General features: G+C 40.7%; 1 protein-coding gene across 2 annotated transcripts in view; it reads left to right on the top strand.

Moving 5' to 3' along the window:
* The window catches only part of LOC126259461 (B-cell receptor CD22-like), a 158845-nt gene that overhangs the window by 127857 nt on the left and 9693 nt on the right, over positions 1–21295 (top strand). For both annotated transcript variants that reach the window (XM_049956288.1, XM_049956287.1), the window contains exon 8: positions 14455–14732. In XM_049956288.1, the coding sequence (XP_049812245.1) occupies positions 14455–14732 (278 nt within the window). The remainder of the gene's footprint in view (positions 1–14454; positions 14733–21295) is intronic.

Raw genomic sequence — 21295 nt, 5'->3', positions numbered from 1 at the left:
GTCTTACAAAGTCGAAACATTCAACTTGTTGCTGATAATCGTTCAGTATGGCTTCAGTCCTTCGATCTGTTCGTCTGCATATCCATTTCTTTTTGGTCATCAGTCCTGTTTGATGCGGCCCGCCACTAATTCCTCTCCTGTGCTAACCTCCTCATCTCAGAGTAGAACTTGTAACTTACGTCCTCAGTTATTTTCTGGATGTATTCCAATGTCTTCCTCTACAGTTTTTGCCCGCTGCAGCTCCCTCTAGTACCATGGTAGTCATTCCCTGCTGCCTTAAAAGATGTCCTATCATCCTGTCCCTTCTCCTTATCAGTGTTTTCCATATATTCCTTTAATCTCCAATTCTGCACAGAACCTCCTCATTCCTTACCTAATTTTCAACATTCGTCTGTAGCACCACGTTTCAAATGCTTCGATACTCTTCTGTTCCGCTTTTCCCAGCCCATATTTCAAAATGGCTCTGAGCACTATGGGACTCAACATCTTAGGTCATAAGTCCCCTAGAACTTAGAACTACTTAAACCTAACTAACCTAAGGACATCACGCACACCCATGCCCGAGGCAGGATTCGAACCTGCGACCGTAGCAATCCCGCGGTTCCGGACTGCAGCGCCAGAACCGCTAAACCACCGCGGCCGGCAGCCCATATTTCTCTACCATAGAATTCTGTACTCCAGACGTACATTCTCAGAAATTTCTTCTTCAAATTAAGGCAGACATTTTTTATTAGTCAACTTCTCTTGGCCAGGAATGCCCTTTTTGCCATTGTTAGTCTGCTTTTGATGTCCGCCTTATTCCGTCCGTCATTCGTTATTTTACTGCCTAGGTAGCAGAATTCCTTAACTTCATCTACTGCGCGACCATCGATCCTGATATTAAATTTGTCGCTGATCATTACGTTCAGCAGTCGCCAATGGTGCATTATATAAATGATTTGTCCACACGTTTGAAAATTTATTCTCATGTGCCGTTTTTAGTGACATAATGGTAATGTTACTCAGTAAAAATGTTGACAAGTCAAATGATGACAAGTCAAACGGCAGACATAATTGTGGCACTAACTTAAATAACGCTTTTCTTCCTATACGTTGCACATGTTTCAGTAATTCCAAAAGTACACCCTCGACTCCTGCTGACTTGATGGAGTTCAGCTCATTCAGTGCTGTGTCGCACTCAAGACTGTTTAACTGAATAAAATTACACCTTGTAATCTCGCTCAGGATTAACGTTACTAGCAAACTCTCCCCCCTGTCAATGCTCTGGGAATGATTACCTCAGTATCAATCTTGTTCATGATTTACGTTACTAACAATCTCTCCATCCCTACCACTATTATGGGCATGTTTTCCAATGTAGGGACTGTACTCATTACATGTCCTAATATTTTCTCGTTTTGTGTTCATGTGGATGACTATAACCATACAAATATAATGCGGTCACAAACCCAGAAAAAATTAATTGACTATATCTTAATAATTATTTGCTCTCTCCATAATTCTAGATATTAGGAAATTTTTATTTATTTGATGGATTCCGCTGTAACTAACTAGCAAAATTCTTTTGCCGTTAAAAGGTAGACAGGGGCATAACACCATCAATGGGACCTTGTCTAACTAAGCACTGTGGCCTTCACAGAAACTTCCGTCGCACATTCACTATTTACAAACTAATTCGCCTGTAGTAGTAACATCTGTCCGTAAATAAATCTATTCATTGTCAATTTATCTTTAGTAGGATACTGTTCTTATAGCATTGAATTCAACACGTTCCGTCATAACAATTCCACTTACATTCTACCTCATATTTCTGTTGTACTTATTAAAATAATCGATGCGTACCCACCTACAGGTTCGGTACGTAAGTGACAATCCAAGAGAGTGCCAAAAATTCGGTCGGACTTGTAGGTCTAGACCCACTTATTATCAGGAAATTATAGCTGCAATTGGGGTGTAGTAACCGCTCAAGACTCCACATTGTCAAAGTTTGGTGTGACCACTTTGACATATTCGACGGGAGTCTTTCCTACAGATTCACTATCTTCCTGTAGGTTTTTTCCTACTTCACTTAGAACTGCTCTTGGGAACGTTGAGGAGTGTGACTTGTCTGCAAAATATACTAATTTGAGATATTTTTACGTGAGATCCACTGATAAGTTACCTCTGTTTAACTGTATAGCAATCGATTTCGCGAGAAGTTCTCCGTATGGCACAATTTATCAGGTGGACTGAATACACACGTATAGACTTAATGGACTCTTGTTTTGTAACTGGATGTTTCCAAAATTCCTCATTAGTACTTTACAATCTGATAATTGTTAGTTCATTACACGAAACTGATATTGTATTCGTGTTCCCATTCAGTACAATAGAGCCCTTAAGCTCTGGAAGCGATGCAATGTAAGTCTGATAACAGTTCACATTGCTGAGTGGAAAATATAAGGAAAAGAGAGGTATTATGTAAGAATATCATCGCATACAATATCATCCATGACTAAGTTGTGAACTGACATTCCAACTGTCTTCCATTACCATGGAAGCCACAGGAAGTAGTAACGAAGTATGGTAAGACGGCTATAATGAGGTTTGTAAGAGGTCCGAGCAGATGTAATTTCGATGTATTGCTCACGCGCTGCCTGCGATATGCAAGGTATAAGAGAATCTCAGACCAGAGAGCAGTGTGGACTGCAGTAGGAACTGTGTAGCTGTAGCAGTAAGTTGTTGCTAGCGAGCGGTCTGGTCTGGTGTATCGTGTTGGCTGGCCCAGTCGTGGTGCAGCGATGCCGGAGACTGAGCATTATTGTATAAGGTAAAAAGCAGCCTTGCGCATATGTAGTAATGTTATCTCAAGGCCCATGTAAATGTTTTAAAAATGTCCTAATAATAATCTTTCTCATAAAAAGTAACTTTTAACAACCATTCATTTCAATTTAAAGAATTTACTAATTTCTCCAATCCATGTTCATACCGATTATTGCAAAAGAAAAATCAGTTGTTTCCTTTCATAAATGACAAATCTATCGGCCAGCATTGCACAGGGCTGTACCAGAAAAATTTATTATAAGAGCATATATATATATATATATATATATATATATATATATATATATATATATATATATATATATATATATGCGTTATCCGGCGACTTCATTGAGGTAAGAATTTTTCCTTTTTATTCAGAATGATCTTTCAGAGCCATGACGCAGCACTGCTGACATCCAAAATTTACCAGGTTAAATTCGCAGTCAGTTATTGAAAAGTTATAAGTGAGCGACAATTTAATTGAGAGGTTAGTTACTTTGTATTATTACCAGGTTACTGAATTTATTTTTTTGTTGGGACGTTACACTGAAAGTGATCGACATAATTATATTTTTTACTATTGAGAGGTTTAGCAATTTTTCTGTTTTGACGTTACACTAAATGAGAATATTATTTATATTATTTATTTTATTTTGTGGGGAGGTTACACCTGGCGACAACCGGCCAGGATCGTATTTTTGTGAATTTCTGAGAAGTAGTAAGTTATATATCTGCTCTTATTTACTTAAATGTAGTTTGCATCTGGCGCAACGCATTTACTAATTTGTCACTCTTTCTTTCACAGATCATCGGCAATTTATTGCTCTTTGTTGTAATTGTGTTTGTTCCATTTTTTCTTCGTCTTTGTTTCATTTTGTGCTTAATTTTGATTTGTGAAAAATGCCGCGAAAAACTGTTAACAGTACATCGCGATGTGCAATGAGTGAAAAAGCCGACTCGAATAATTTGACCGATAATACTAGCGACACTCAGTGTCTTAATGATAGTCCTCCATTTACAGACAATCAGTTCGTGCCAATCACTAGTAATGATTTTATTCCAGATGATGAGCAAACAAATTCATTTATGTCCACACTTAATTTAACGGCAAATGATGACGAGCCACGTTCCGTTGCAATGAACGCTGCCCAGCTTGACACACCCGATTTGCAAAATTTACGTAGCGAACAAATTGTTTCTAACGAAGGTGAACAATATACACAAAACACGTCAAGTTTATTTGATTCCGATGTAATGACCAACAGTGCACATCCAATTAGCAAACCTTTTCGCGAGTCAGACAGTGACCAAATGGTTACACAAAAATGACACATGCAGATACACCATCACACAGTACAGAGAATAGAGCCGCTAATTTTGGCTTGGATCAAGTTATGGCATTATTGCTACAAATTAATGAAAATAATAATCTCAAATAACAACTTAATGAAAAACTAGACAACAATTCCATACAGTTGAATGAAAAATACGACAACCTTAATGAATGGAACAAACAACTTAATGAAAAACTAGACAGCAATTCCGAACAACTTAATGATAAACAAGACAACAATTTCAAACAACTTAATTAACAGAACAAACAACTCAGTGAACAGATTACAGCCGTTGCCGCGCAATGTCATTATACTAAAGAACGATTACGTGAAGAAATTAAGGCTTGTGCTAGGAACAGTAGTGAAGAAATTAGATCTGTGGCACAAGAATTAAGTAATACTCATGCAGCCACAACTAAATTACTTAGAGATGAAATTAGTGCAGTCGCTAAACAATGTTCTGAAAACTCAACACTGTTACGCGACGAGTTTAAATTAATGTCAGAAGAAATTTCACGCACACTGGATGCGAAAGTAGACGCGAAATTTGACCAACAGAACCGCCAAATTGGCGAACATTTTAATCACCACCTACAAAACAGTGAAACGCGTTACCGTAAATTTATACGGGAACAGAATAAAGTAAAGCAACAAGTCATGGAAACAATTACTGCACAGATACAGGAAGATAAGCGTAAATTGTTTACGAAAGCAAAAACATATGTAGACAACAATATTGCTACAGTATCAGACGAAATCAAACAGTTGAACACCGAATTGCATGATGAAATCTCCGATCTTAAAACAAAAACAGACACACACACATTAGACTTTCAGACAATGACCAACAGAGTTGAAAAGTTGGAACTAATACAGGATCCCGATTCCATCAGACCAGACGTTAAAAAATTGAACAAAAACACACGTAAAATACAAAAACAAATTAATGCTTGTGATACTAAAAACGATGATCAGGTAAAAGCACTGACTGAAAAATATGATGAATTGGCCAGTCGTATTGATGTTATCGAAAATAATAATGACACCAAATCAGACGATACGTCACCAGTTTCGCTTAATCAAACACCCGAATTCCAAAATTTACAGCAGACGATCAGTGAGATAGGTTCGTCCAATAACGTATTACGTAGAAAATAGTCATCTTTACAGCACGAATTGACGGAGATGAAAAATGTTTCAGCCTTTAACACATCACAGTATACGCCACTTTCCGAACATTTGTCAGACTCACACAGCCAGTTTAATTTAGGTAATTTACAGAGAGTACGTGAGTTAGATTCCGAACAGTCACAGACAAACAGATTATCATTCAATCCTGAACCTGTTCAGACATACAGAGACGATAATTTTGATTACAAGCACTTTCTATCCATTAGGAAATTTAAGGTATTTAAAAATGACAGAACACAGATTCACTCTTTCGACTGGATACGACAATTTGTTTTTGAATTTTCACCGGCATTGCCTGTAATGCAGAAACTAAAATTTATTTGCAGCGTGTAGGAGACCTCAGGGGATTCATTACACTTCGATGAATATGTGCCGTAGCGTGCACAGGGCCCTGAGCTGTAGTAGTGCTATTTCATCTTTAGTTTTCTGCACTGCTGCCTTCTCTTTTACTATCCTTTATATCTATCAAAACAACTCTTCAACTATCGATCTATCTAGGATTAGAAATGAGTAAAGAAAACCTGATATGACAAGTTTTAGCGAAAGTGACAGTTTCCATTAGACACAACCGAAATGACAAGAAATACCAGCATAATTTTAATAACAGTCAAAATTTTAATCATCAGTATGTACAAAACTTTCAGCAATCGCCGACACATTTTGGCAACAATAGAGGCTTTTCCCAGCAACAGCATCAAAGCCAGCCGGTTAGCATACCTAACCAACAATGTAGTCTGCAAGGTCAACCAAGCTTTAATGTTTCGCCGCCTACACGTATAGCGTCGGCCACACCAAATAGTAACGCACAGCAACAAGGAAATCACTACGTACAGGAGACACATCATTTCAACTCGTATCGCAACGCGCCGTATAGCAATGATTATGATGACCGACGTAAAAGTAATTAGCACAGTTTTCAGCGTACGTTTAATAACAGTCGGTCCTACCAACAGCATAATCAACCACAACAACAGACTATCATGAATGAACCAGGCAGTAGGTATCATCCCGAACCTAATACGTCAGGACGAAATAACAGAACAGTACAAATAGTCGAGATGCCACAGCATTCCCCCGCAAATAACAGCACGTCAGAATGAATTTGACTAGATGCAGTACAGGTTGCATCTTCCGGCAACGCAAGCAATACTTTTGACACAGAGAATCTTGTTCACGAAAATGTTATTACTTTTGACGACATCTGATACACATTTTTGCATGAAAGACAGAATCACAACGTATGTAAACGACATTCTTATTACAGAAGCTAACTGGTCTACACACAATTTGATTCTTGAACAACTGTTACAAACCTTTCGTGCACAAGGACTCACAGTTAATCTTAGCAAATCGCACTTTGGTAAAACTTCCATAAAATTCCTTGGACATGTAATTTCAGCAGAAGGCATTGCGCCTGACCCGGAAAAACTTCAAGCTTTACGTGATATTACTGTTCCTACGAGGAAGAAACAACTACGCAGCTTTTTGGGATTAATTAACTTTCTCCGTAAATTTATTCATTACGCTGATTTAGACACCCCTAGATTGTGCCAGTTGACGGGTAAAAACACTATTTGGTCGTGGGATAGCCAAGAACAGTCTGAATTTGTCAATCTGAAACAAGCTTTGTTGAATGCACCACTTTTATCACACCCAGATCTTACTAGAAATTTTTCCATTGCCACCGATAGTTCTAACACCGCTTTAGGCGTACACATTTTTCAGGAAATTGAAGAAGACGGTACTACAGTAATTAAAAACATCGCCTTTGCGACTCGCATTCTGTCACCAGCTGAACGCAATTATTCTGTTACAGAACTTGAAACATTATGTGTTGTATGGGCATGAGATATAGGCATTTTCTTTATGAAAGACATACGACCGTTTACACAGATCATAGAGCTATCCAGTTTTTACTTTCAGCAAAATTTTCACATGACAGATTAAGCAGATGGATCTTTATTTACAGGAATTTAATTTTACGATTGTTCACATTCCCGGTGCACAAAATATTGTAGCAGACGCACTATCCCGTTCTCTCAGCAACAACCAGCAAGACATCGGAACCAACTTCTGCCAAGCAAATTTTAGTGACATGTATATTCTACAAGTCGCATTTGAAAATTTCATTTCGTCGTCATTACGAGACATAGCACAAGAGCAGAGCAAAGACAACGTATGGAAAGAAATTAAACACCTTTGGCAAGATAGGAATAATGTTACCATCAGAAACCATTACACTGTACGCAATAACATTCTGTTTCGCCGCTGCCACCCTGACAGCAACAATTGGTTATTATGTGTTCCTGACGAGCTTGTTAACAAATTAATTTGGTATACTCATTTAAGTTACGCACATTACGGAGCCAGAAAATGTTTTCTTATACTGAGACAGTTATTTTGCCAACATGGAGAAACGTATTCGACGAGTTTTAGCGTCATGTAAAATCTGCCAGAAAGCTAAATAAGACACGACTTCACATATTCCTCCATTACACCCCATTGTACCCATTAAATTGAGATCTAATAGAGGTTTTTGCTACATCTTTGTCGCTGTTGAACTCACTTCGAAATTTGTTACCTTCACTCCGTTACGCAAAGCTACTGCTAAATCTGTTTCGAATGCATTTGTAAAACATTTTTTATTTCATGTAGGGCATGTATTGAAAGTAATTTCCGACAATGGACCACAATTTCGATCTGCTATGTGGACACGTATGTTACGAGCAAGAAACATTTCTCTGATCTATTTATCCAAGTATCACGCTTCTTCGAACCCTTGTGAACGACTGATGAAACAAATTGGTAAACTATGTAGAATATACTGCCATAAAAACATATTGATTGGGATACATACATACTCTCATTCCAGGATGTAATTAATTCCATACCAAATGAATCCACTATGATATCTCCGACTGTTATACTGAAAAATGTTGAACCACTCAACAAAATTAAACAACTAGTATCTTTTCCTACATCTCGTCGACTACGCCACCATGAAATAATTGACATTGCGCTGAACAACATCAAACGTGCCGCAGAGCGCCGGAGGAGACGGTAAAAACAGGTTTGTACACGCCGTGACTTTCACATAGGACAGAAGATATTAGTACGTACACACTATTTATCCAACAGAGGAAAGAGTAGATGCAGTAAATTTGAGCTTCTATACGCAGGTCCATATCGAATTCGCAGCATTCCTCACCCCAATGTAGTACACGTCGAAACTTTGAGAACCAAAAAAAGCAAAGGCAATCACCATGTCTCAAATATTAAATCTTTTATTGAATGAGCATACTTTATGATTTGTCACACTGTAATGTCATTTCCTGATATTTATATGACTACTTATGCAATTATATTTATGTGACTACTTACTGATTTTTTTCTTGGCAAGTGCCTGGCAAGGTAAGGTTTGCAGGTCGCTTTTCTTGTAGTTAGACATCAGACCGTGCACATTTTTCAGTTTTGGTGTATGTACGATTGTTTTCCTATCGAAAGTAGAATTTATGTCTGTATGCACTATGAGATGTTTAAGATGTAACAAACACCAGTTGACTTTGACATTTTGCCTTATGATATCTCATCATCTTGACCTATTTTACATTTTTTGTTACTACATTATGATACTGTGTATACATTTTTTGCACTTGAAAACTGTCTGTTTTTGATGTAATACGTTTTCTGTCATGCTATGCTGTATGCTTAGTCGTATCACTAGAAACAAGTTTTTATCTAATGGGTGTATGATTTAAATGCAAGATATTAATCCTTATTCATCATTTTCAGAAAGCGATGACGTGTAAAAGAGATAAATTAAACAACCACAGTGGTTTACTATGAAATGGAAATTTTACCATCAGAATGAAGGAAAGAAAATGCAATATCTTGTCATGAAGAGTAAATGGATCAGAATTAACAAGCATTAACCAGAATATACTATGCACATCGTATGACAGCAGTCTTGACTAATTATATTTCTTTCAGAATACGAGGCAATTGATGCAGGCTGTCAGACAGAACTACAAATGTTAATTTTAGTGGTGATATATGCTAGATGTAAGAAACTCTATAGTATAAAACGTAATGAATGATAATGAATAGTTGTATGAAGTAAATGGTAATATTAATATGAATAATGAAGAGTCTATTTTTAGCAGATGATAATAAATGATGATGAATAGTTGTATGAAGAATATGGTAATATGAATAATGTAGTTTTTCTTTGCAGGTGATGATAATGATGAAGTTATGATAATATGAATAATGAAGTTTTTGTTTGCAAATGAGAATAATGGTGACGTTTATATATTTACTATTAGTTAAGAGATGCTATGTAGTTATTTAAGTATGGGTTGCAGTTCCTTTTGACAGTATGTCTTATGTCACATATTATAATGATTGAATGTTCTGGGAAAGACAGCTACAGTACATACATATTGAGTACACGTTTCATTACCTGTTAATTCGAAGTTCACTACTTTTTATCATAATATGCGTTTCTTCTTTCAGCTCAACAATCCATTTTGTACTTTTTCCAGGAGAAGCTATTCATGAAATTAATGTACTATAAGCAGTTAGTCATTAAACCTGTTCTAGTAGTTGCATTTTTTTTACCCATTTGTGTGTATCATTCATGAATGTGATCACATATACTCTACTTGTTTCATAACCTTGCTACAGCTGACTCATGACGAATAACGTTACTAATCCTTATTTCCAGCAATAAGTCCAAAGCAAATATATTCATGCCCCAGCAATTAATTATCGATCCCAACGCAATGCGTTGCTAGCAAAACGAAAAACAAAAAATTTTATTACCAGTCCCAACTATTACCAGTATACAACCAAATAATGCTACCAGTTTAAGATATATTTCTAGTTCTAAATATAATGCAAATTTCTCAGATGTATTGAATCCATTATATCTATGTATTATTATACCGCAGACCTTGAGTAATAGTTACAGTGTGTTACATTTTAAATATGTCCTATGTCACTTGAATGATGAGTTCTGAGTAATACTGAATGATGTTTTGTAATAATGCATAAATTCTATACCAATAATTTCTATAAATAATATTTTTGTTATACTCTATAAATGCTATGACATTAATTAACTCTTGCTTTGAATGATGACTTCTGAATAATGCATAGCAATGGTTTGTAACTGGCCAATGCGTGCCAATAATTACCGCAATCAGATGAGTTATGAATAGTGTTTTGTAATATTCAATACTTGCTACATGTTTAGTAACTGGCCAGTCAATGCCAATGATTACTATAATTAGATGTATTATGTATAAATGCTATTCCAATAATTAACTCTTGTTTTGAACAATGACTTCTGAATAATACTGAATAATGTTTTGTAAAACTATATGAATACTTTGTAACTGGCCAATGAGTGCCAATAATTACTGCAATCAGATGAGTTATGAATAGTGTTTTGTAATATTCAATACTTGCTACATGTTTAGTAACTGGCCAATCAATGCCAATGATTACTATAATTAGATGAATTATGTATAAATGCTATGCCAATAATTAACTCATTTTCAATGATGACTTCTGAATAATGCATAAAAATGGTTTGTAACTGGCCAATGAGCGCCAATATTTGCTGTAATCAGATGACTTATGAATAATGTTCTGTAATGCTCCATACATAGTACAGAAATGTTTAGTAACTAGGCAATAAGTGCCAATAATTACTCAAATCGGTTGATAGACTAGTGTAATTCTCAATGATGACTAGCATAAGACTTAATGTCCTTCACCTTCAGACCTAATTACCCGAAATTACTGCAATATCCGTTTCTCCTGTCTATCCTCATATCATGGAGCACTATATTTGGTTTTTGCACTAATTCTACGCTGGTGAAAGAGTATGGAGTCTACAAGAATGAGGTGTTGACATATCAAGCTTTCCACCACCTTGAACGATGGAGATGTCATTATGGTCCTACTGTTTGGTATACCTAATGTACTACCAAAATGATAACATTGAATATTAATACATTTCAGTGTCTTGGCTACACTGATAAATACTTCAGGGAAGAGAACTTCAGATTGTCTCACTTGGTGTTGTGCTTCTGTACAAAGATATGGCCTTTCGGTGCAACTACTTGCAACCTACTGTGCTACAACCATGATGAAATCCTTCCAATTCCTTTCCTAGTTCTTGTAAAATGCGAAAGATTTTTACAGTACGTGTGCACTTTATTTCATTTGTTAATACGATCAGTCGTCCTAAATATGCTAAAGACTTCTACAGTGCGTGTACACTTTATTTCACTCCATGATATGTTGTAAATATGCTAAAGACTTTTACAGTGCGTGTGCACTTTATTTCAATTGTTAATAAGATCAGTTGTCCTAAAAATACTAAAGACTTATACAGTGCGTGAGCACTTATGTCATTTGTTAATATATTTTGTATTCAGTGTGTGTGCACTTTATTTCACTTCGTGATATGTTATGTAAAAATGCTAAAGACTTATACAGTGCGTGTGCACTTTGTCATTTGTTAATATCTTTTGTACTCATTGCGTGTACTTTTCGTCATTTCTTGATATGTTCTGTACTGAGTGCATGTGCACTGTATTTCATTCATGTTCTGCACTTATATATATGTTTATACTCTATGACTGTAGACTTAGTAACTACACTCCTGGAAATGGAAAAAAGAACACATTGACACCGGTGTGTCAGACCCACCATACTTGCTCCGGACACTGCGAGAGGGCTGTACAAGCAATGATCACACGCACGGCACAGCGGACACACCAGGAACCGCGGTGTTGGCCGTCGAATGGCGCTAGCTGCGCAGCATTTGTGCACCGCCGCCGTCAGTGTCAGCCAGTTTGCCGTGGCATACGGAGCTCCATCGCAGTCTTTAACACTGGTAGCATACCGCGACAGCGTGGACGTGAACCGTATAGCAGTTGACGGACTTTGAGCGAGGGCGTATAGTGGGCATGCGGGAGGCCGGGTGGACGTACCGCCGAATTGCTCAACACGTGGGGCGTGAGGTCTCCACAGTACATCGATGTTGTCGCCAGTGGTCGGCGGAAGGTGCACGTGCCCGTCGACCTGGGACCGGACCGCAGCGACGCACGGATGCACGCCAAGACCGTAGGATCCTACGCAGTGCCGTAGGGGACCGCACCACCACTTCCCAGCAAATTAGGGACACTGTTGCTCCTGGGGTATCGGCGAGGACCATTCGCAACCGTCTCCATGAAGCTGGGCTACGGTCCCGCACACCGTTAGGCCGTCTTCCGCTCACGCCCCAACATCGTGCACCCCGCCTCCAGTGGTGTCGCGATAGGCTTGAATGGAGGGACGAATGGAGACGTGTCGTCTTCAGCGATGAGAGTCGCTTCTGCCTTGGTGCCAATTATGGTCGTATGCGTGTTTGGCGCCGTGCAGGTGAGCGCCACAATCAGGACTGCATACGACCGAGGCACACAGGGCCAACACCCGGCATCATGGTGTGGGAAGCGATCTCCTACACTGGCCGTACACCACTGGTGATCGTCGAGGGGACACTGAATAGTGCACGGTACATCCAAACCGTCATCGAACCCATCGTTCTACCATTCCTAGACCGGCAAGGGAACTTGCTGTTCCAACAGGACAATGCACGTCCGCATGTATCCCGTGCCACCCAACGTGCTCTAGAAGGTGTTATGCAACTACCCTGGCCAGCAAGATCTCCGGATCTGTCCCCCATTGAGTATGTTTGGGACTGGATGAAGCGTCGTCTCACGCGGTCTGCACGTCCAGCACGAACGCTGGTCCAACTGAGGCGCCAGGTGGAAATGGCATGGCAAGCCGTTCCACAGGACTACATCCAGCATCTCTACGATCGTCTCCATGGGAGAATAGCAGCCTGCATTGCTGCGAAAGGTGGATATACACTGTACTAGTGCCGACATTGTGCATGCTCTGTTGCCTGTGTCTATGTGCCTGTGGTTCTGTCAGTGTGATCATGTGATGTATCTGACCCCAGGAATGTGTCAATAAAGTTTCCCCTTCCTGGGACAATGAATTCACGGTGTTCTTATTTCAATTTCCAGGAGTGTAAATAGATTTTAGAAGACTTTGTTGCTCATGGCAAGTCCAATTGACTCACCATCGTTGCCAAATTTTTGCCCCCCCCCCCCCCCCCCCCCCAGTGGAGGGTTATGTAAGAGGTCCGAGCAGATGTAATTTCGATGTATTGCTCACGCGCTGCCTGCGATATGCAAGGTTTAAGAGAATCTCAGACCAGAGAGCAGTGTTGACTGCAGTAGGAACTGTGTAGCTGTAGCAGTAAGTTGTTGCTAGCGAGCGGTCTGGTCTGGTGTATCGTGTTGGCTGGGCCAGTCGTGGTGCAGCGATGCCGGAGCCTGAGCATTATTGTATAAGGTAAAAAGCAGCCTCGCGCATATGTAGTATTGTTATCTCAAGTCCCATGGAAATGTTTTAAAAATGTCCTAACAATAATCTTTCTCATAAAAAGTAACTTTTAACAACCATTCATTTCAATTTAAAGAATTTACTAATTTCTCCAATCCATGTTCATACCGATTATTGCAAAAGAAAAATCAGTTGTTTCCTTTCATAAATGACAAATTTATCGGCCAGCATTGCACAGGGCTGTACCAGAAAAATTTATTATAAGAGCAGATATATATATATATATATATATATATATGCGTTATCCGGCGACTTCATTGAGGTAAGAATTTTTCCTTTTTATTCAGAATGATCTTTCAGAGCCATGACGCAGCACTGCTGACGTCCAAAATTTACCAGGTTAAATTCGCAGTCAATTATTGAAAAGTTATAAGTGAGCGACAATTTAATTGAGAGGTTAGTTACATTGCATTATTACCAGGTTATTGAATTTATTTTTTTGTTGGGACGTTACACTGAATGTGATCGACATAATTATATTTTTTACTATTTAGAGGTTTAGCAATTTTTCTGTTTTGAGGTTACACTAAATGAGGATATTATTTCTATTACTTATTTAATTTTGTGGGGAGGTTACAGGTTTTTTGTTTTATCTGATGTAATCTGGAGCAAATAGCGCCGTTGATATTGTGTTAAATCACTTTTTTTCTCACAGGATTGCCAGACGCTCCATCCAACTGCTCCGTTTTGAACGAGACGGCTGACTCTTTCGTGGTACAGTGCTCTAACTCAACCGACCTTCGATTCCGCCAGAGCTACCAGCTAGAAGTCTTCGATGTCAAAACAGGCAACTTAATGTTCAATAAGACGCAGAAGTCGCCAGTCTTCCTAGTGGACGACATCGAACCTAACCAAGACATCACGATGCGCATCGCAGCTGTCAGCCCCAGGGGTCGCAGCGGATGGACCAGGATGAACATCTTTAGAGTCCCGGTGAGTGACCGAAACGTCCAGATTCGTGCTCTAAGCTCTAAATGCTAAGGCCCCTACGTACGATATAGTTTTTTGGCGTTGGTATCGAACGTCCAGCAGTTTACTCGTTTGTATTTGACTGCAGAAATATCACTTCACCGAGTGAACGCAACCGGCTACCATAACCCAAAGATTTCTTGTTGCCGTGTTGATGATGATGCAACACCATCGCAATTCTTATTTACACCGCGCCAAATAATGAAGAAATTTAACACACTTCCTTACGGTTGTTTTTGTATGGAGGTGAACTAATAACATGCTCTTTTGCTAGTTTGTAAGAAAATATTACGGTAGGCAAATACCCTAGAGTAAGTTTCTGTCACGTCAATGCAGGTTGAGGCAGGAAGACAAACCACATAAATGTACTGTCGAGTCGCATTAATGTGACCACCGTCTATGTTCGACTTCAACTTCTAATCGCCACTCACAGACGACAGGTGGCAGCACCAGCAGTCGAGGGTATATAAAACATGTCAGAGGGGAGTCGGTAAAGAGTGCAGTAGCTGCCATAATGCGAAAACAAAGCGATTTATCTGACGCCCAAAGGGCATTATCATTGGCTTTCAGGCGAAGGTTGCAAATATTTCTGAAAGGCTAAGTCTGCAAGCTGATACCATGCACTGTAGTTAAAGTACCCCGTTCATGGGAAAAAGGCGCTATCGAAAACAGGAGCCGAGGCTGATGTGGTGCAGGATAGGTTCATTGATCGTGACCGGGCCAAATATCTCACGAAATAAGCGTCAAACGAAAAATCTACAAAGAACGAAATTGGTCTAGCTTGAAGGGGGAAACCAGACGGCGCTATGGTTGGCCCTCTAGATGGCACTGCCATGGGTCAAACGAATATCAACTGCGTTTTTTATGCTGTGTCGGACTGATTTCCTTTGGCCTGTGCGGCCATGCAACAATCTTTGGAAGCGTCTAGGTCGGAGGAGGAAGCAGTACGGTCTGGGGAATGTTTGAGTGGCTTTCCATGGATGAGCTCGTTATCCTGGAAGGCACAATATATCAAGTATACATCTATCGTTGGGGAGCATTTCAACGCCAACCCGCACTTTTTTCTCCTCGACACGATGTCATCTACCAGTAGGATAACGCAACGTGTCACACAGCTCGCACTGTACGTACGTGGTTCCGTGAGCAGCAGGATGAGTTTACCGATCTCCCTTCTTTTCTTCTTGAGCTGTCTACTATCATGGAAGTTATTCTCTGATGTCTTAACAAAACTCCTGTCATAGTATCTCTTCTTATTGTCATTGTTTCCAATATGTTCCCTACTTCGCCAGTTGTGCGGAGAAGCTCCACATTCCTTACCTTACCAGTAAACCTAATTTTTCGACGTTCTGCTATAGCACCAAAACTCAGACGCTTCGATTCTCTTCTGTTCCGGTTTTCTCAAAGTCCCTGATTCACTACCGTACAATGCTGTAAATCGCAGTTACTTTTCTTCCACCTGCGATGGTCCGTCCAACATCTGTGGCTGTTCTTTTTGGAGATGTTCACTCTTCTTCTAATGAACTGCATACTACATTTTAGCATAGTATCGACATCTGTAGCGAGCGCCAAACGTGTCTCATAATTCCCCGGGCGATTCTACATGTACATCTACATCTACATCCATACTCCGCAAGCCACCTGACGGTGTGTGGCGGAGGTTACCCTGAGTACCTCTATCGGTTCTCCCTTCTATTCCAGTCTCGTATTGTTCGTGGAAAGAAGGATTGTCTGTACGCTTCTGTGTGGCTCTAATCTCTCTGATTTTATCCTCATAGTCTCTTCGCGAGATATACCTAGGAGGGAGCAATATACTGCTGGACTTCGGTGAAGGTATGTTCTCCAAACTTTAACAAAAGCCCGTACGGAGCTACTCAGAGTCTCTCCTGCAGAGTCTTCCACTGGAGTTTATCTATCATCTCCGTAACGCTTTCGCGATTACTAAATGATCCTGTAACGAAGCGCGCTGCTCTCCGTTGGATCTTCTCTATCTCTTCTATCAACCCTATCTGGTACGGATCCCACACCGCTGAGCAGTATTCAAGCAGTGGGCGAACAAGCGTATTGTAACCCACTTCCTTTGTTTTCGGATTGCATTTCCTTAGGATTCTTCCAATGAATCTGTCTGGCATGTGCTTTACCGACGATCAACTTTATATGATCATTCCATTTTAAATCACTCCTAATGCGTACTCCCAGATAATTTATGGAATTAACTGCTTCCAGTTGCTGACCTGCTTTTTTGTAGCTAAATGATAAGGGATCTATCTTTCTATGTGTTCGCAGCACATTACACTTGTCTACATTGAGATTCAGTTGCCATTCCCTGCACCATGCTTCAATTCGCTGCAGATCCTCCTGCATTTCGGTACAATTTTCCATTGTTACAACCTCTCGATACACCACAGCATCATCTGCAGAAAGCCTCAGTGAACTTCCGATGTCATCCACCAGGTCATTTATGTATATTGTGAAAAGCAACGGTCCCATGACACTCCCCTGTGGCACACCTGAAATCATTCTTACTTCGGAAGACTTCTCTCCATTGAGAATGACATGCTGCGTTCTGTTATCTAGGAACTCCTCAATCCAATCACACAATTGGTCTGATAGTCCGAATGCTCTTACTTTGTTCATTAAACGACTGTGGGGAACTGTATCGAACGCCTTGCGGAAGTCAAGAAACACGGCATCTAGCGGTGAACCCGTGTCTATGTCCCTCTGAGTCTCACCATTTATAGCGTCAGCCACAGTTCCACTTAGTTTCACTCTGATTCTCCTGCGACGATTCTCGCAAACCTCAGTCAACCCTTCGTCATTGCTAAATTCTGATCTGAGTCTACATCTGCAGTCCAATGTCGGATTCCCGAATCTACGTCCGATCATGATGGAATTTAGATGGAGTTTTTCCTCATCTTACGGCCTTTCCAGGTATACCTCCTCCCGCTGTGATTTATAAACAAATTTTGCACCGTTAACAGCTGAAAATTATTGCGGAACTCCATTAGTATTTCTCCCCTCTCATTGGTACTATCAGACCCATTTTCTCCCTTCTACTCATTCCTCTAGAATAGAATTACAATCCTCCATAATTATTAGACTTTCATCTCCCTTAGCGTAGTTAATTACCTGTTTGTTATCTTCACAAATATCTTGCATCTCTGTATCATCTCTTGAGACGTCGGTATATATATCTGAACTATTGCTGTCAGTGTTAGAATGCTGTCGAATCTGGTGAGAACAAACCTATCTCTTAACTGTTCACAGTAACTCACTCTGTCCCCTACCCTCCTACATTCACCTTTATTCGTCTTAACAGAAATCCTTATCTTCCTTCCATTTCACTTCACTAGCCCCACCATTTATAGCGTCAGCCTTAGCATTTCCACTTCAAATTTCCTAACTTTCCTACCACATGAAAACTTCTGAAACTACACTCCCCGAGTCGTAGAACTTTACTATTTCGTTGGTTATTCTATTTTTTTCCCATGGTCACCTCCCCCTTGGCTGACTGAGACCCAATAGGGGGGACTAAACTGGAATGTGAGACCTGAGTTTCTCCCAGTGTAAACAATTTTCAAATAACTGGCGGGAATGCAACCAGGTTACAGCGTCGACAACCACCGATATATCAACAGGAGCACATTCTACCATTCTACCATTTTCAGGGCAAAATAGCCCCCATTACCAACCGAAGATGACTGACGTTAGAAGTTATAGAGAGTGAAATTAATAATCAACGGTTGAGGTAGCATAAAATCTGTCCCTCTGTTTTTTGGAAAGGGGGAGAGCAGAATTGGATTCCATGCTTAATTTAAACAAAAAACATCATCTCTATTTATAAGTTTACTTGCTAATTCAATTCTTACAACTTCTTCAATAACACAACCCAACAGCTGGAAGTGCACGCCGAAATCGCCGCGTTGTTATATTGCGTAGGATGACCGTTACCAAGACAATTTTGTAGAATGGCAGATTTACTCGGCTGTACGCAAGCGTGTGTGCCGCTTATGCTCATTACACCTGTCCTCCACAATCCTGATATTCTGACCCATATATGGCATGCCGCAACTGCAAGGAATCGGGTAGAAACCCAGCTTACGTAAATCAAGACCATTCTTTATGTAACCTAAATGATCCCTGATCATAGATGTTGGTGGAAAAAGCCATTTCACATCATACTTTCGCAAAACACGACCGATCCTGTTCGAAATGCTCCCTTTGCAAAGGCAAAAAATCGTAGTTTTTGGCATCACCTCGGTATTACGTATCATCACTCACCTGGTAAACACTTGGTTCATAGCACAACGCACGTACGATCTGTCTGACTAAAGGTGACTTCGAGGCGGGCTAACTTAGCTGACAAAATCTCACGGTATGAGATGACATGGGCTCTGTGAACCAAGGTAGGAAGCACTCCTCCATGTTGAGCTGGATGCTGACAGCTATCGCCCTGCAGATACAAGTCAGTGTGAGTAGGCTTCCTATAAACTGCGCGTGCCAACGTACCACCCACCTTCCTCTCGACAAGTACAGCAAGGAAGGGAAGACAGCCATTCTTATTTACGTCCACCATGAAACAACGACTGTTTCAATCCACCCAAATATTTGTGATGTCTGTTTGCTAACAGAAAATGGAGAAAACCAAAAAATTGCTACTGCTATCTACAATAAGAGTTGAAAAATTACGATAGTTAAATCGGAAAACATAATCTACAAATAAAAAGAAATGTGATGAGCTTATAACAGACCCAAATTTGATTCTGAATGAAATCTAACATCTGTCTCCTGATATCGCTCCCAGTACGTTCGTCTTGACAAAGCATAGTTTCTTAAGCTGGTTCCCAGATGCACAATCTGTAATTATGCACCACACATTTTCCCTTCTATATAATAATCACTTTCTAAGATTCAGTTGTAGTGTTAAGAACTACACAGTGCAGTCACATTAATGTGACTTCCGCCTATGTTCGATGTCAACATGCCACTCACAGACGGCTGGTGGCATAACTAGCAGTGGATGGTATATTATAATGGTCCACTGAATTCTTCCGGGGTTATCAGCCGAGTGGTGGCGTTGTCTTGTCGCAACGTTTCGATGAGTTTCGTACATATCATCTTCTGGTCAAGTGTCGGGATGCTGTGTTCTGCATACCCATATAGCCGCTTGGCCGTCGTCCGCTACTCTAGGCCGACCAATCGCGTTCCTGCGGAAGGGGGTACCGCGACGGTGGGGGGGGGGGGGGGGGAAGGGAAGAGGGCGGCACGGCCCGGCGTCGAGACCCGGTGGCTATCCAATCTGTCTGCGGACGCTTTTGCTTTCAGATCGGAGCGTTCCTGACGTATTTTGTTAATTGTGGGATCCCCTGCTGCACTGAGCTGAAAACCGCTATACCTGTTTACTAAGTGGTTGTGCAGACGTATCTCCACTGCCTCTATCAAGATCGAGTCCCAGAAACCGCAGACACCTACAGTCTTCAGGAGACAGCCGGGCGAATGCAGTGGTAAGGTCCTAATTACACTACAAAGCCCCAAGAAAACATTATTGTCAATAACGCATTTATTAGGAAGAAATACAGGGTTACCTTCGATAGTGCTGTACCACAACTGTGCCACAGCACTAGCGCTTCGTCAGCAGCAGATTACCACTTTGTGATCGACTCGCAGAAACGCCAGGAGCGTCAGGTGCCAAGGTGCCAGCTGTTTCATCATGGGGAGAGAGAGGGAGGAGGGGGGGGGGAGGTCATGGTCTGGCGACCTCCAGCTCTGCGTATAGATTTCCAAACAGCTCTTGTGGACGTTAAAGATTTACACTCAGGAGTTACGCTCCAGGCCCACTGAAGTTTTCACTGGATCATAGAGGGCGGCTCCCCGTTTAGGAAACAGGAGCCAGCAGCATCGCCGTCAGCGTCACGAATCTCGAAAGCAGACAACGGGCAGCGTCCAGGTCATGCAAGTCAAGCCTCCGGGAGGCGTGTACAGTGATGGCGACTTCTGCACCCCATCAGTGTCGCCCCGGATGTAGGCAGTGCAGCTGCCAGCAGCAGCATCCTTCCAGCTTAACTCGTTTCTTCATAGACGATCGAAAACACCTAGGCATTCTAAGGATCGAATTCGTAGGCTTGCCTCTCACTGGATAGCTGCAACTGGCCCAGGTACTGAGACTACGCATTGGGCATTCGGCAATCAGCAATCACCACTAAGAAATCAGCAATGGAATTTATTTAGAATGGGGTTATTTATGACGACGCTTCCTGCTCGCTCCTGCGCCGGTGGGGATGGCTATGACGTGATGTTTCCCGGTTTCCTCTCGCTATCAGCTCTGCCAGTGACTTCAGACTTTCGCAACTTCACCCTTCTGACGCTCTGGTCTGCTCTCTCTGCACCAGAATACTTACAGTTGCGTTGTATCTAGCCTTTCTTACAGTTGCGTTGTATCTAGCCTTTCTTATGTAACTCTGCTTTATCACTAGTATGTTAGTATCTCTCAGCTTCCTTGATGAATTAATGCTTTGCTCGGATACTTAAGG

The sequence above is a fragment of the Schistocerca nitens genome, chromosome 5 (assembly GCF_023898315.1).
Source record: "Schistocerca nitens isolate TAMUIC-IGC-003100 chromosome 5, iqSchNite1.1, whole genome shotgun sequence".
Taxonomy (NCBI): Eukaryota; Metazoa; Arthropoda; class Insecta; order Orthoptera; family Acrididae; genus Schistocerca; species Schistocerca nitens.
Note: the sequence above shows the minus strand (reverse complement) of the source record. Positions and strands in the feature narration are given on the sequence as shown.